At 35.3% G+C, this 12,983-nt stretch overlaps 1 protein-coding gene across 2 annotated transcripts in view; it reads left to right on the top strand.

The window, feature by feature from the left end:
- NBEA (neurobeachin) overlaps positions 1–12,983 on the top strand; it is a 490,666-nt gene that overhangs the window by 160,976 nt on the left and 316,707 nt on the right. The window contains exons 23-26 of one of the 2 annotated variants that reach the window (XM_082063609.1): positions 1,227–1,444; positions 2,945–3,098; positions 9,434–9,457; positions 11,976–12,156. In XM_082063609.1, the coding sequence (XP_081919735.1) occupies positions 1,227–1,444; positions 2,945–3,098; positions 9,434–9,457; positions 11,976–12,156 (577 nt within the window). The remainder of the gene's footprint in view (positions 1–1,226; positions 1,445–2,944; positions 3,099–9,433; positions 9,458–11,975; positions 12,157–12,983) is intronic. The other variant, XM_082063608.1, reaches the window with a different exon arrangement.

Raw genomic sequence — 12,983 nt, 5'->3', positions numbered from 1 at the left:
GACTAGGAAAGACTGAAAATAGAATTGAAAGCACTATGCAGAAGATTCATGCAAAAAATTCAAATCTTAGTTAAGTTTAAGAAAAAAAAAAAATCATTGAAAGATAACTTCAAGAAAATCACAGGAAGTGAAAGCAACAGTAACAATTTTGATCCCAATAGGTCAAACTGAATGAAGGAATCCTGTCCTGCTCTCAAAATGCTGGCTGCAGAAGATAAACATCAGACTAAAGATGTAGAAAGCTTTCCAGCTCAGCTCCAATGCTATGACCATTTTTACATTGCTAGCACAAATATTTTGTAAATGTCTTTTTGCTTTTAAGTGTCCAGATTTAAAACTGTATGCTGAGATCACAAAATGAATAAGTGAGCAAAGCAAGTATATTTTCTATTTTGCAATTTTAAGCTAATCTGAAGTAACTTTAAAATAATTTTAAGGATCAGACTTTCTATTTCTTCCTTTCAGAGATGTTGCACATTATAAGTACTTTGGTTGTTATGAATATTTGCCTCAAATTCAGTCAAAACATTTGTTCTCTACTCCTTTTTCCTTCACGGTATTCTCCATCATATCCTCTGTATGTATCTTTTACTTTTGTCTTTAATCACCAAGTGGAAACAGTCATGACTATGTAGGTGTTGAAAGGGAATTAAATTCATATCCACCAGCTGCTAAGAGAATCTAAAGGATGTCCTGAGGATCCATAAAACTGTTAACCAATTAACAATGTGTAACAAAATTGACAAAATAAGATTTAGAGGACTAGACTTGATTCTCTAATGATCTTGCTAAAAAGACCAAATAAATAAATTGATTTTTGAAAATGAGGAGCTGTCTAAAAGTGCACTGATTCCTGTGTAGTTTGTCCGTGTTTTGAGAAAATTGTGATACTAGCACAAAAGGATAGTTGTTTCCTATAAAGAAGGTCTTGTCACTGCTGACCTTGTGGATGCTGCATTTGGCCTGTTCTGTAGTACTTTAAGTGAAGAACCTGAGTGTAAGACACTGGGAACAGACGACAGGAAGGGCAGCTCAGGCCCTCAGTGGTGACTGATTCGAACTGGAGCAGCTCCTTTACTGAAGGATACCGCCTGCTTCACAATACCAGTATCTCCTGTAGTTTGTGCTCAAGTCCAGTTTTACTCCATCCTTTCTCAAATTCTGTGATCCATTCAAAAACGTGTCACAAAAAGTTAACATAATTTTTGAACTTCTTGTTGATGTAGGCAGTACAGGGTCGATCTGTCACCCAGCAAGACAGGGATTTACGTGTTGACTTGGGATTTCGAGGAATGCCAATGACGGAAGAGCAGCGACGACAGTTTAGTCCAGGTCCACGCACAACTATGTTTCGTATTCCAGAGTTTAAATGGTCTCCCATGCACCAGCGGCTCTTGACAGACTTGCTTTTTGCACTAGAAACAGATGTACATGTTTGGAGAAGGTAGGTGGTTGTTTCTTCTTTAACTCCTGATTTGTGTTTCTACCAACAAGGAAAAAATAGATGTGTTGTAGAGGGGATGTTACTGGGATAGTGGGAAGGGAAATTTGGTGTTAGATTAAGTGCCCTTCTGTACCTTGTATCTTCTCATTTCACCCATGCCCAGCCTGTAACAGCTGTATTTCACAGGTAACATTTTTTGTTTCCTTGAGGGATTGTATAACTCATACATACCTAGCTAAACTGAGCTGCTCTTTCAGCTGATGTTTACCTTTAGAATTTGCTGCTTCTGTTTCAGGCATGAGGAAGGCTTCTGTGTCTGCTAATGACTGTTTTCTTCAACTGATCAATTAAAAAGAGAGATTCACTACCTGCAAACTTTATAAATAAAACCTCTTTCCTATGACATTTTCTAAGGAATCACTCTCTAGTTGTTTTGGGGTGGGTTTTTTTTGCATGCCAGCTCCTGGTTGTGGTTAGTCTTGGTGGTTATGTTTTATGATGGCAATGTGATTTCCTGGGGCTTTTTGTACACTTTAACAGAGATAATCAATAATTTATTGTTATCAAAGACCTTAGGTATAGTAGACACTATTTAATCTATTTTCCAGGACAGAAGAGTTCATTTTCAGAAAACTAGAGCATAGTTATATCCAAGGACAACTTTCTATTGCATTTAGTTTCCAGTTTGGTGAACTGTTCTGTGACAGTCACTAGGAAATAGCCAATTCTGATAATTCTTTTTTGGTCAAATTTGTGGGAGGGGCTTGTACTTTGTGTTTACATAATGCTTGAATGTTGAACTTGTATATTTTCAATTGAAGACTTTAGGGTTTTTTTGCTTGCTGGTAACAATGTTATTTTGGGAAAATAATATATTTATAAACTGAGTATTCCTCAGTATTTTCATACTTTTAAAAATATTTTTGGGGAGTGACTGTTTCATGGAACAATTTCTCACCTGTTAGGAGTTGCTGGTATTACAGCTAATCTTAGCATCTGGGGCTTGCAAAGCTATTGCTACTAATTTTAATACTAGTTAATAAAGTTAATATCAGATCAAGGTATCACCATATTATCATGTTTCTCCTTGAAAACACTAGCAGGTGCTGTCACTAGGTGTTATCAAGGGTGCTTTAAATGGCACTGGTGCAGTGCAGTGAACTCTTAATATCAATTAATAACTTCCACGCTGAAGAAACAACCGCACTGGTTTCAGCAGAGCTGCCTGTGAAGGGAAGTACTGGTTGATGGGAATTAAAGGTTACGAGCCATTGTTCTCAACTGGGTATCTGAAACTTATCCTGGCACGAAAATAGATAGCAGTCAATTTGTTCATTAAACTAGTCCTGTTCGTGGTTTTTAACAATTTACTTGCAAAGTTTTGTAGATCAGATTTTGCCTTTATATGAAAGAAACTTTCACAGTCTGGTTGCAAAGAGCAAGTTTATGTAAACTTTTGTTTTAACTGATTTTAATCCATCCTTTCTTCTGTTCTTACAGTCACTCCACGAAGTCAGTGATGGACTTTGTCAATAGTAATGAAAATATTATTTTTGTACACAACACAATACACCTCATTTCCCAGATGGTAGACAATATCATTATTGCTTGTGGAGGAATTTTACCGTTGTTGTCAGCAGCCACATCCCCAACTGTAAGTACAATATTTCCACCTAGTGGTCATATTAGAAATTGTTGTTACTAATACAAACCACTATTTGTAGCTGACTTTTCGTCTTTAGGGGCTTCTCTCTCCTCTCTGCTAGTTCCTTCAAAAAATTTAAATTTATAATTGAAACTGTTAAGCTTTGATATACAGAGTGTTTATAATATTTTGCATTTGAAATGCTGATTTTATTAGAGAAGTAGTATTAAGTAAGAATAATGTTTCTTAGGTATTTAATATTTTGTTTGAAAAAGAAGACCATTGGGATCATGGTTACAAATCATAATTACTGTAACAAAATTAGATCCTTTATGATTGCCAGTCATTGATATTCATAAATCTGTTTTGCATGGCCACCGTTTGTTTGCATGCCAGACGATACCAGAAGTCATCCCCTCAGTACTCCATTTCATTCTTTCTTCAGTAGGTCCTGACCTACATTTCCTTTTTTTTTTTTTTTTTTTTTTATCTTGTATTGAAATAGGCTGATTTTTTTATCCACCTTGATGTTCTTAGGTGATCATAGCTCAGGTAGGCAAGACTAGCCTAAGAGAATGCTTAAAGAAAATGGGAGAAATATTTTTTAAATATTGCATAATTGTCAATAGTAATTATAGTATTTGAATGTGATTCTTTGTGTGTAGTATCTGTAACTATTTCTTTCACACTAAATGTCTTATCTTGAGCATCTCATAAGCATCTGCAGTTAAAGGGGAGAAAATGAGGTCAAGAAGGGGCAAAAAGACTCCTCTGAAGTAATGTGGCTACTAGACACTGAAGGCTACAAATGTAGTTTGGGAGTAGAAGTTCTATTTCTTGTTCTAGCCGTTCAGCAACTGAGGTTACTTTACTTTGCATCTACTATTACTTCTAGTTAGCTAGCAAAAAAACTGTTTTGCATTATTTTATTTGAAATACATGAATGCACGGACTAGAAACTGACTAGACATCCATAAGACTTTCAGCCAGGCGATTAATGTTAAAATGCTGTGTCTTTACTATTTTCACTCGGTTAACTGGGAAAATGTTTTCTATAAGCAAAAGTTCAAAGCTCACAGGGAAGACTTTCATTGTCCATAGTCACAAGAATGACGTCAACATTGCTGAATAAAGTATTTTGCAAGTACCTCATTGTAAATATTGACAAGGATGAAAGAGTGCACACCAAGCTGTCTCGAGGTGTGGGCTGTACTATCAGTCTTTAGGTAAAAGAACACTAGGAGGTATTTTTTTAAAACAAATCTTTTAGGCATAATTTGAAAATGAAGATGTTTTCTTTACCATCTTTTATTTAAAAATATAAAACATTATTTAGGCTACTATTCTATTGGATGGCCTTTGTGTTTCTTAGCTCTTATCCTGGTTTATGACACTGCAGAGACATTCTATAGAATAATAACTTTGCAGTTCACCATTTTCCTCTATTTATTCTGGATAATAAATATATATGACTGTGTGTATATAGATAGATAGCTGATACAGCTTTATATATTACACATCCGTTTGTTAAAATATTGTGCATTGTGACTAACTTGCTACTACAGCCATGATTTTCATGCATTGATACAAAAGACTACATTTTCAAATTTGTGTATTATGCATGCATTTCTCCACTGCATGGGGACTGCGTGTGTTTCTTAAATGTTCAAGTTTGCCATCTCTTTGGGATAATAAAATAAAAATAAATTGTAAAATAAACTAATTGACTAGAAGATCAGTAAATGGCTTCAAACAGAATTAATCCTACTCTGTGATTTTTATTTTTTTTTTTAAAGAAAATTATTACTTTTAACCCAAAGGTACAGGGAGGGTGGGGAGAAGTAATTGATGAAATCATAAATTACCTTCACCTGGAAATAACTATTACCATCTAGATGATTTAATAATAATTTCCACCTAGCAGAGAACTTCTTCTCTCCCACTCACCGCCATTCCTGTTATGTCTTTGTCTGTCCATAAACATTAGCAGGAAGGTGGATTTTTTTAATCATTGTGACTTGCAAAAAGCCCAGCACATCCTTCTTCCTTCTTAGAGAAGGTGCCCTTCCTCGGTATTGTTCTGGATCACAGTTATGAAGGGCATCAGACCACTTCTGAATATGCATCATATGATGAATGAAAAGAAGTTTTGTGTAGATTCTCAGACTACTAATACTTTTGCATCCTTGAACTGTTCTGGAGAAAGTGGATGGACTGCTGGTTAAGAATATATTTCTTCTCAGTCTTGAAAAGACAAAGTAGTCCAGTGCTTACCATCAGTTACAAAAGATTCTTATTGCACTCTCCTCCTTCCCGGAACTGCTAATTGGAAGAGAGAAGAGGTATGAAACTGGAAGATTGAATTAACCTCTCTACTGCATAAAAACACAACAGTCCTTCTAGGGACTCTTTCTGCCAGAGTAACTCTCAAGAGAGGAAAGAGACAAACACCTTCTCCCTCACCAGTTCAAAGAATCACAAAATCACAGAATGATTAAGTTTGGAAGGGACCTCTGGAGGTCACCTGGTCCAACCCGCCTGCTCAAGCAGAGCCATCTAGAGCCAGTTTCCCAGGACCATGTCCAGTTGGCTTTTGAGTATGTCTCAAGATGGAGACTCCACCACCTCCCTGGGCAACATATGCCACTGCTCAGTCACCCTCACAGTGAATAACTGCTTCTTGATTTTGCAGGTGGAACCTGCTGTTTTAATTAATTACATTAATGATTTTTTTTTTCCTCCATAAGATATACAGTCCAAATTTTGTATTGCATCTCCTGTTCAGTTTTGGGTCCCTCACTACAAGACACTGAGGTGCTGGAGAGAGTTCAGAGAAGGGCAATGAAGCTGGTGAGGGGTCTGGAGCACAAGTCTGATGAGAAGCAGCTGAGGGAACTCAGGCTGTTTAGCCTGCAGAAAAGGAGGCTGAGGGGAGACCTTATCACTGTCTGCAACTACCTGAAAGGAGGTTGTAGCATGGAGGGTGTTGGTCTCTTCTCACAGTAGCAAGTGAGAGGACAAGAGGAAATGGCCTCAAGTTGTACCAGGGGAAGTTTACTTTGGATTTTAGGAAAAATTTCTTCCTGGAAAAAGGGTTGTCAGGCATTGGGACAAGCTGCCCAGGGAAGTGATTGAGTCACCATCCCTGGAGGTGTTTAAAAGGCATTTAGATGAGGGAGATGATTTAGTGACAGTGTTAGCCTAACAGTTGGAGTCGATGACATTGAACGTGTTTTCCAACCAGAATTGTTCTATGAATCCCTTCCAATCAGCCATTCTGTGATTCTGCATGATTTTGCGATTCTGTAATTTAAACTGGGCATGGTATTAGAAAGCCAGTCCAGCAGTACTTTACTGCTCTGATGAAAGTGAGCTGTTCACATGTTTCGTAAGCTGCCTTACTGGGTCAGCGCAAGGGCCTGGTTGGTTGAGCATTTTGCCTCTAACAAGGAACTGTTTGCAGCTTGCATCAAAATACAGAATTCTGAAAAAACATATTGTTTGCTCTAATGATACTTAGTTTCAGCATTTAGGATTTTAACAGCCAGAGAGAGTGTCCGGGCTGTCATATTTAATAACTACTGAGGAATTTCTCCTTCTAGACTATATCTAATCTTTTTTGAAGCTACTTTAGCCTCTGTAATTTCCTAAGGCATTGAGTCTGAAAAAGTAATTATACAACCTTTGAAGCACTTCTTGTCTTTGTTTTCTTTTAAGCCTGCCTAAATATATAGAGACAATATGTGCCTTACTGTTTATGCTATGAAAGGAGTGGTTCATCATGTCTTTATTCATCTCCATATCATTTGTGACTTTGTAGGCTTTGTATCTCCTGATGTGCCTGTTTGAATCTGTAGAGTCTTCACCACTTTTAGTCTCTCTGTCTTTGGAAGCCTCTGATCATCCCAATCTCTATTCTGTGGACCTTTTCTGGGGTGTCAAAACCCTTACATTTTGTATATCCTGTAGGATACACATATTCAGTTTACCAAAAAGTATGAAATAATTTTACTTATTTTTTTCCTTTTTCACTTTAATGAATGGTGAATCTCAAACATTCCCACTGAAGGCTTTTTGGATCTATATTGAATTTTTATAGTAGTAGTTCTTACTTATTTCTTCCTACTGTGTTACATGCGTGGCACAGGACACATATTTATATCTACTGCTAAAAATTAATTTGCTCTTTGGTCTGGAATAATGAAATACGAAAGCAAAAAGACCGTAAAGGTCATTCCAGCCTTTTACTTTGGGATGATAAAACAGGATGGATTTCAGGAAGACATTTGGGTAAATTTAGGTAGCGAGTACTTAGGTAGTGAAGTACTTGCATGTGGACTAGACTTCTTGCTAATGGAGGTCTACTCAATACAAGTGAATGATTCAGCTGTCTCTGATTTAGACATCTAGTGGCTGATCAGACAGATCCATGTAGGGTCCATTGACTGCAATGACTGTTAACCTGGAGCTCAATCCAACTTCTTTTTATGAGGTAGCTTACTTGTGTTCTAATGGAGAGGATGACAGACAGAAACACATAGTTCCTTTATTGATCTCGCAGTCCTACCTATCCACTCAGCCTGAGTTCAAATGAGGCCTTGTCCTGAGCGGCTAGTTCTTAAACAGCCCTAAATGTCTGTTATAAAATTCTCTTCTCAACAGCCTGCTGTAGACTTAGTTGTCATTACATGTGTCCCATTGCCTCTCATTTTTTTAAAGGCATTTCACATATTTCTCATTAGTAGCGGAGAGGCTGAATATTGAATGCCTGAATTAATTAAGGCTATATGCAGAAAAGAACCAAGAGATAAATTTAGCAGAATATTGGAGGAACTGCAGATTTATTTTTCTTTTGTGCGACAGATTCTGTATTGTGTTCCCTTCCTTGCTGAAAAAGCAATACTGTCGTGGTCTCTTTAAAAAGATGAATGTTTATGGAATTTGCCATTTCAAAAAAGACTTCTTTTGCATAGTTAGGATTTGTAGTGAAATGTCAATTCTTGTGGGCTGGGTGGAAAATTGCTCCATAATCCTAGTCTGCTGTAGAACAGGCAATCTTAATTATGGTATTTACTCACTATTGAATTCTTGTGGTAGAAATATGCTTTTCCCTCGCTTTTTTTTTATTGCAGACTAGGATGATCTGAATAGTGCTGTGAATAGGAGCCTTTAAATACAAATAGGAAGAAGAAAACAATTGCATTATCTTTGAAAACAAACCACTCACAAATCTGTGAGTCACTCAAGTAGAGTGAAGGTTACACGTTTGTATGGAATACAGTTGCAAATTTACTTGTAATTCACAGTGAACTATTCTCACGTGTTTTAGTATTTCTTTGATTTCAGTTCTATACCAACTCTGTCTCAGGGTCTGTATAAGGATTTCCTTCAAATGTGGCTGTTTTTACAGAGTTGTCAGTTGTATACAAGAAACAATTTGAAATTGAAGTGAACATTAACATAAAAGATATAAACTTTTTTTTGTTTTACAATATGAGCTGGAGCGTGTACCACTGATTCTAATGTCTTTCTTATTAAATTGGGGGATATTAGACAGTTCTGCCAATATTATAAGGACATAAAATACTGATATTCTTTTTTGAAAATATATTTGGGGAACTGTAAGGAAAAAGGTTTGCAGAATATGCTTTTTGTTAATAGCACCTGGTTACCAGATGAGACACTTTGTATACTAGCTAGGAGTTTGAAGTAAACATTGCTTACTACAACGATAGCAGCTGTGACAAGGACTTGAGGATTAATTAATGCATTCAAATATCCGGTATGATACCCCTTTAGGTTGAAGAAACCACACCCAAAGTAATATCTCTAATGAGCTTCAAATGATGGAGCATTATGCATGAAGAACCAGTTTGCTTTCTATGATTTACATTTGTTTTAGCAAAGCATTTTAAACATATTCACCTCCTCATACAAAGATTAACTACTTTATTACATTTCACTTGAATGGCTTGTTGTAAAATGCTCATTTCTATATAATCAGTGAAAACATTACTTTGTTTTACATTGCTTCATGAAATTGCTCTGTGTACTATATAAAAGATGTACATTGGTTTGCAAGAATCAGTGTTTACATGAACTCCATAATAATACAAGATTTACAGTTTTCCTTTCTTTGTGCATAGCTGTCTCTTAAAGTCTTTATTTTCAAATGTTCATGCTGAGCTGAAATGTTTTGCTCTTCTAATAATAAATTAAACAAATGTATAATTCCAAGATACTAATTTATTTCAATTTTACATTGTATTTTTAGTTAACTTAAATAATTTTCTTTTTCTTTTATTGTTGTGATCTGTTGTCTGTTTTGTCTGTTGCATGTCCAGGGTTCTAAGGTTAGTATTGCTGCTGTAAGTTTCAGTTTTTTTGCATTTTCAAAAATGCCTTATTTTTGACCATTTAATATTTTGGCTTTTTTATTAGTGTTGTTATTATTTTTCAATATCATATAGTAGCATGTAATTAGGAATATATTTTGTGTAATACTAAACTTTTCCTAACATGTTTCTCTGTGAGTCACTTAATGCATTGTCAAGAACGATGCTCACTGTTAGCTACCAGACTGAATGTAGGCAGATCTGTGAGGTAATTTAAGTTATAAATGTGGTGGTTAGGAGACAAACTCTTTAGGCCCTGAACATGTTAATTGTATGAGAGTCTTGTTCCTGCTCTTAAAGTATGCTGAATAGTCATGAAATGGTGATCAGTTCACTTTTTAACGGGGTTTTATCACATACACCTATCTAAAATATTGCTAATGCCTGAAGGCAGCTTAATCAATAATGGAGCTTATTTTGAAAGTTATTAGAATACCAATGTGCTGTACTTTAACAGGTAGAACTGATGGTAAGCCTTGCTGTAAAAAATCTGTCAGTCTTTGTTTTTCTTCCATTCAGCAGGATTTAGGGATTTTTTTTTTTTTTTTTCAATTCAAAGCTTCCAAGAATCTTGGTAAAATACACTAAAATGTTGTATATAAAAAATTGATTACATAATGTGAAAAAAAGCAGTAGATATTCTGAGAAGGTTTAAAACTGTGATTGATGCCATACAGTTGAAGCTTGAGAAAAGTCAACATCAGGCAGTCAATTGACTGCTAGCAATCCTGATATTTTTTCAAGCATGAGTATAAGTTCAAGTTTCTGTAACCTCCTATGAGGTTTTTCTAGCAGACTGTTATGGCTATAGACTTTTGCAAATATATTTTACGTGGATGAGTGCTTTGGAAAATGATGTTCCGGTCTGTTACAAAAAAACAGCAACTTATTTTTCCAAAAAGTAGGAACACAGCACACAGTACGTGGGGCAGACCTGACTTAAGAAGATGGGCTGGAAATAGTTCTTCTGAGAGTTGTCACTTTACCATATTTCTGATATTATTGGGCAGATAAGACAGATGACAGCACTTCCCAGATCACTCATGTAACTGACATCTTACATCCTTAAGAGGAATTAAATGAAGTTGTATCTATCATTGTTGTGACACGTGCCACATTATATCCTTCATGTTTCAAAACAGTTGTTTCCTTAATACTGTTTGGCACAGGTTTCACTCCTACATGTTTTGATGTAAAATATTCTAAATATTCTAAAATATTCTAAAAAGTGACTTGTAGAGTGAGGATACTAATTTTTTTAGAAGTATGCAAATAAAGGATTTTTAGTTTTTCTGTATTTCTTTCTCTTTGGACAGAGATTGCCTTAAAAGCACAAATATATTTTGATTTTTTTTTTCTTAGATACTTCTAAGCAAATGAATAAAAATAAACACAATGAAAGTAGCACTTTTCAAAGGGACCAAACTCTGTGTTCAAAAAAGCCCTGCAAACCTTGTAGACAATCACCAAGAATCAGCCATCTGTAAACAATATTTACACAATCTTTAAAATAGTATTTAGGCTTATAAATGTGGGCACAGTCAAGTACTAAATCCCATTTTCAATTTTGCCTGGCTCCAGAGGTGAAAGTATTTAAAGAGATTTTTTTTTTTTTAATTAAACTTACTGTTTACTTAACTATTTGCACTGACACCTGTATGCATTTGAAAACATGACTCTGGATGTGTAAATACCTTTTTGGGGAAAATCAGGATATCCTTTTAGCTTGTATAAATACTGAGCTCCTTCAGTATTTTTCTGTGGATTCCCGTTAAGGAGAGTCCAGCTCTACATTAGGAACGAACTGCTTATTCTCTGGGCAATGTGAGCTGCACACCATGTAACTTGTCACCTTTTTACTTCCTCCTTGTTGCTTCATGAGGGAGTAAATGCTCTCCTTATTTCCAGGAGAACTGAACTCATATATATATATATGTATCTATCTATCTATATATATATGTATCTATCTATATATATATGTGTATATCTGTAGTTTCCTATATCATGTAAGCATTCCCAGGGAGAATCAATTCATGACAACGGGGCAAAACGGTCCAATATTTCCCACTCCACTCCTCACATTTACTGGTTTGTCTAAAGGAATGTAGAAGCTACACAGAGTGTAATTACTTTCATCTGTTACCTGTCAGTTTGCTTAGTCTATGGAATAATGTAAGAGTACATTGCACCCTTATATACTGTGCATTGTTTACTACCTGGCCACACTTTGTGTAATCGCTACAACTTTCTCATTTAGATTACACTTTTTCTCTTCTATTAGAGCATGTAACGTAAATAATTTTTTCACTCTTCATGCTGTCTTACTTTGAATTTCACTCACGGTTTATGTTAATGGTAATAGTAGGAGATTTTTAAATAACTTTTAAATGTATTTGTCATTAAACATAACGATTTAGATTTGTATGGATATGTGCTGTCTTTACATATCTATTGTGTTCAAGCTGTTTAATTCAATTATCTCCTTTTAAAGACTGAATTGGAAAATATTGAAGTAACACAAGGAATGTCGGCAGAGACAGCAGTAACTTTTCTCAGCCGTCTGATGGCGATGGTTGATGTACTAGTATTTGCCAGTTCTCTAAATTTTAGTGAGATTGAAGCTGAAAAAAACATGTCTTCTGGAGGTCTAATGCGACAGTGCCTAAGGCTTGGTAAGTCTGCAGACAGTATGTCTTAAAAAATTACTTACAGATCGATGAGCTAAAAGCTGGATCAAACAGTGACACACGTAGGAAAGGGCTCATACTGTCTATGATGTGATAAAATAAAAATCCTGTTTATTATTGATTTGATACTGGTTTAAGGTCAATTCAATTTAGACACAAGAATAAGTTAAAATAGCATTTCTGAGATTGTTCTTTCTTATATGTTTCGAGTTGTATATATTTTGGTAGAGTAAAATATTAAATGTAAGTAAATGGAGATTTCTTTTTTTCTTAAAACTACTTTGCTACCTGTCTGTTGCACGTTTCCTTGTCCAAGTCTCTGTGGATTTGGAAGATTACTTATAGGCTAAGTAAGATTCAAAGCATGGGGTGCATATACAAACTCTGTAGACCTTAATAGATGTTGCTATAGTCTGGCACCTTTCTTCACTATTTACTGCTTACTATATCCTCTTACAATTATTTTAGGAAATTTTAAAATTTATTGATAATTAAAAATATTCTGTGCAAACTGTATCACTTTATTCTTGTGAATATTAAATTTTGACTGTCATTTGGCATGATGCTGTTTTGCTGTTGTTATATCCCACATACTTTTTCATCTCTCAAATGATGAATATTTTTTAACTCAGATTTTGTCTTGTTGCTATTCATACCACTTATTATGTTATTAATAATTATACTCCTCATTGTATAAAACTTGTGGTTTATTCTCAGTGATCAATTTTCATCAAGTTATAAAGTACTCCCATTTTTTTCCTGTTCTAGCTGTACATAAGCACTTTCAGATTTTAAGTGTTGGTAACTGATCA

This window comes from Streptopelia decaocto (genome assembly GCF_964273445.1).
Source record: "Streptopelia decaocto genome assembly, chromosome: 1".
NCBI classification, from domain to species: Eukaryota; Metazoa; Chordata; class Aves; order Columbiformes; family Columbidae; genus Streptopelia; species Streptopelia decaocto.
The sequence above is the reverse complement of the archived record's forward strand: the minus strand, read 5'-3'. Positions and strand labels throughout refer to the sequence as shown.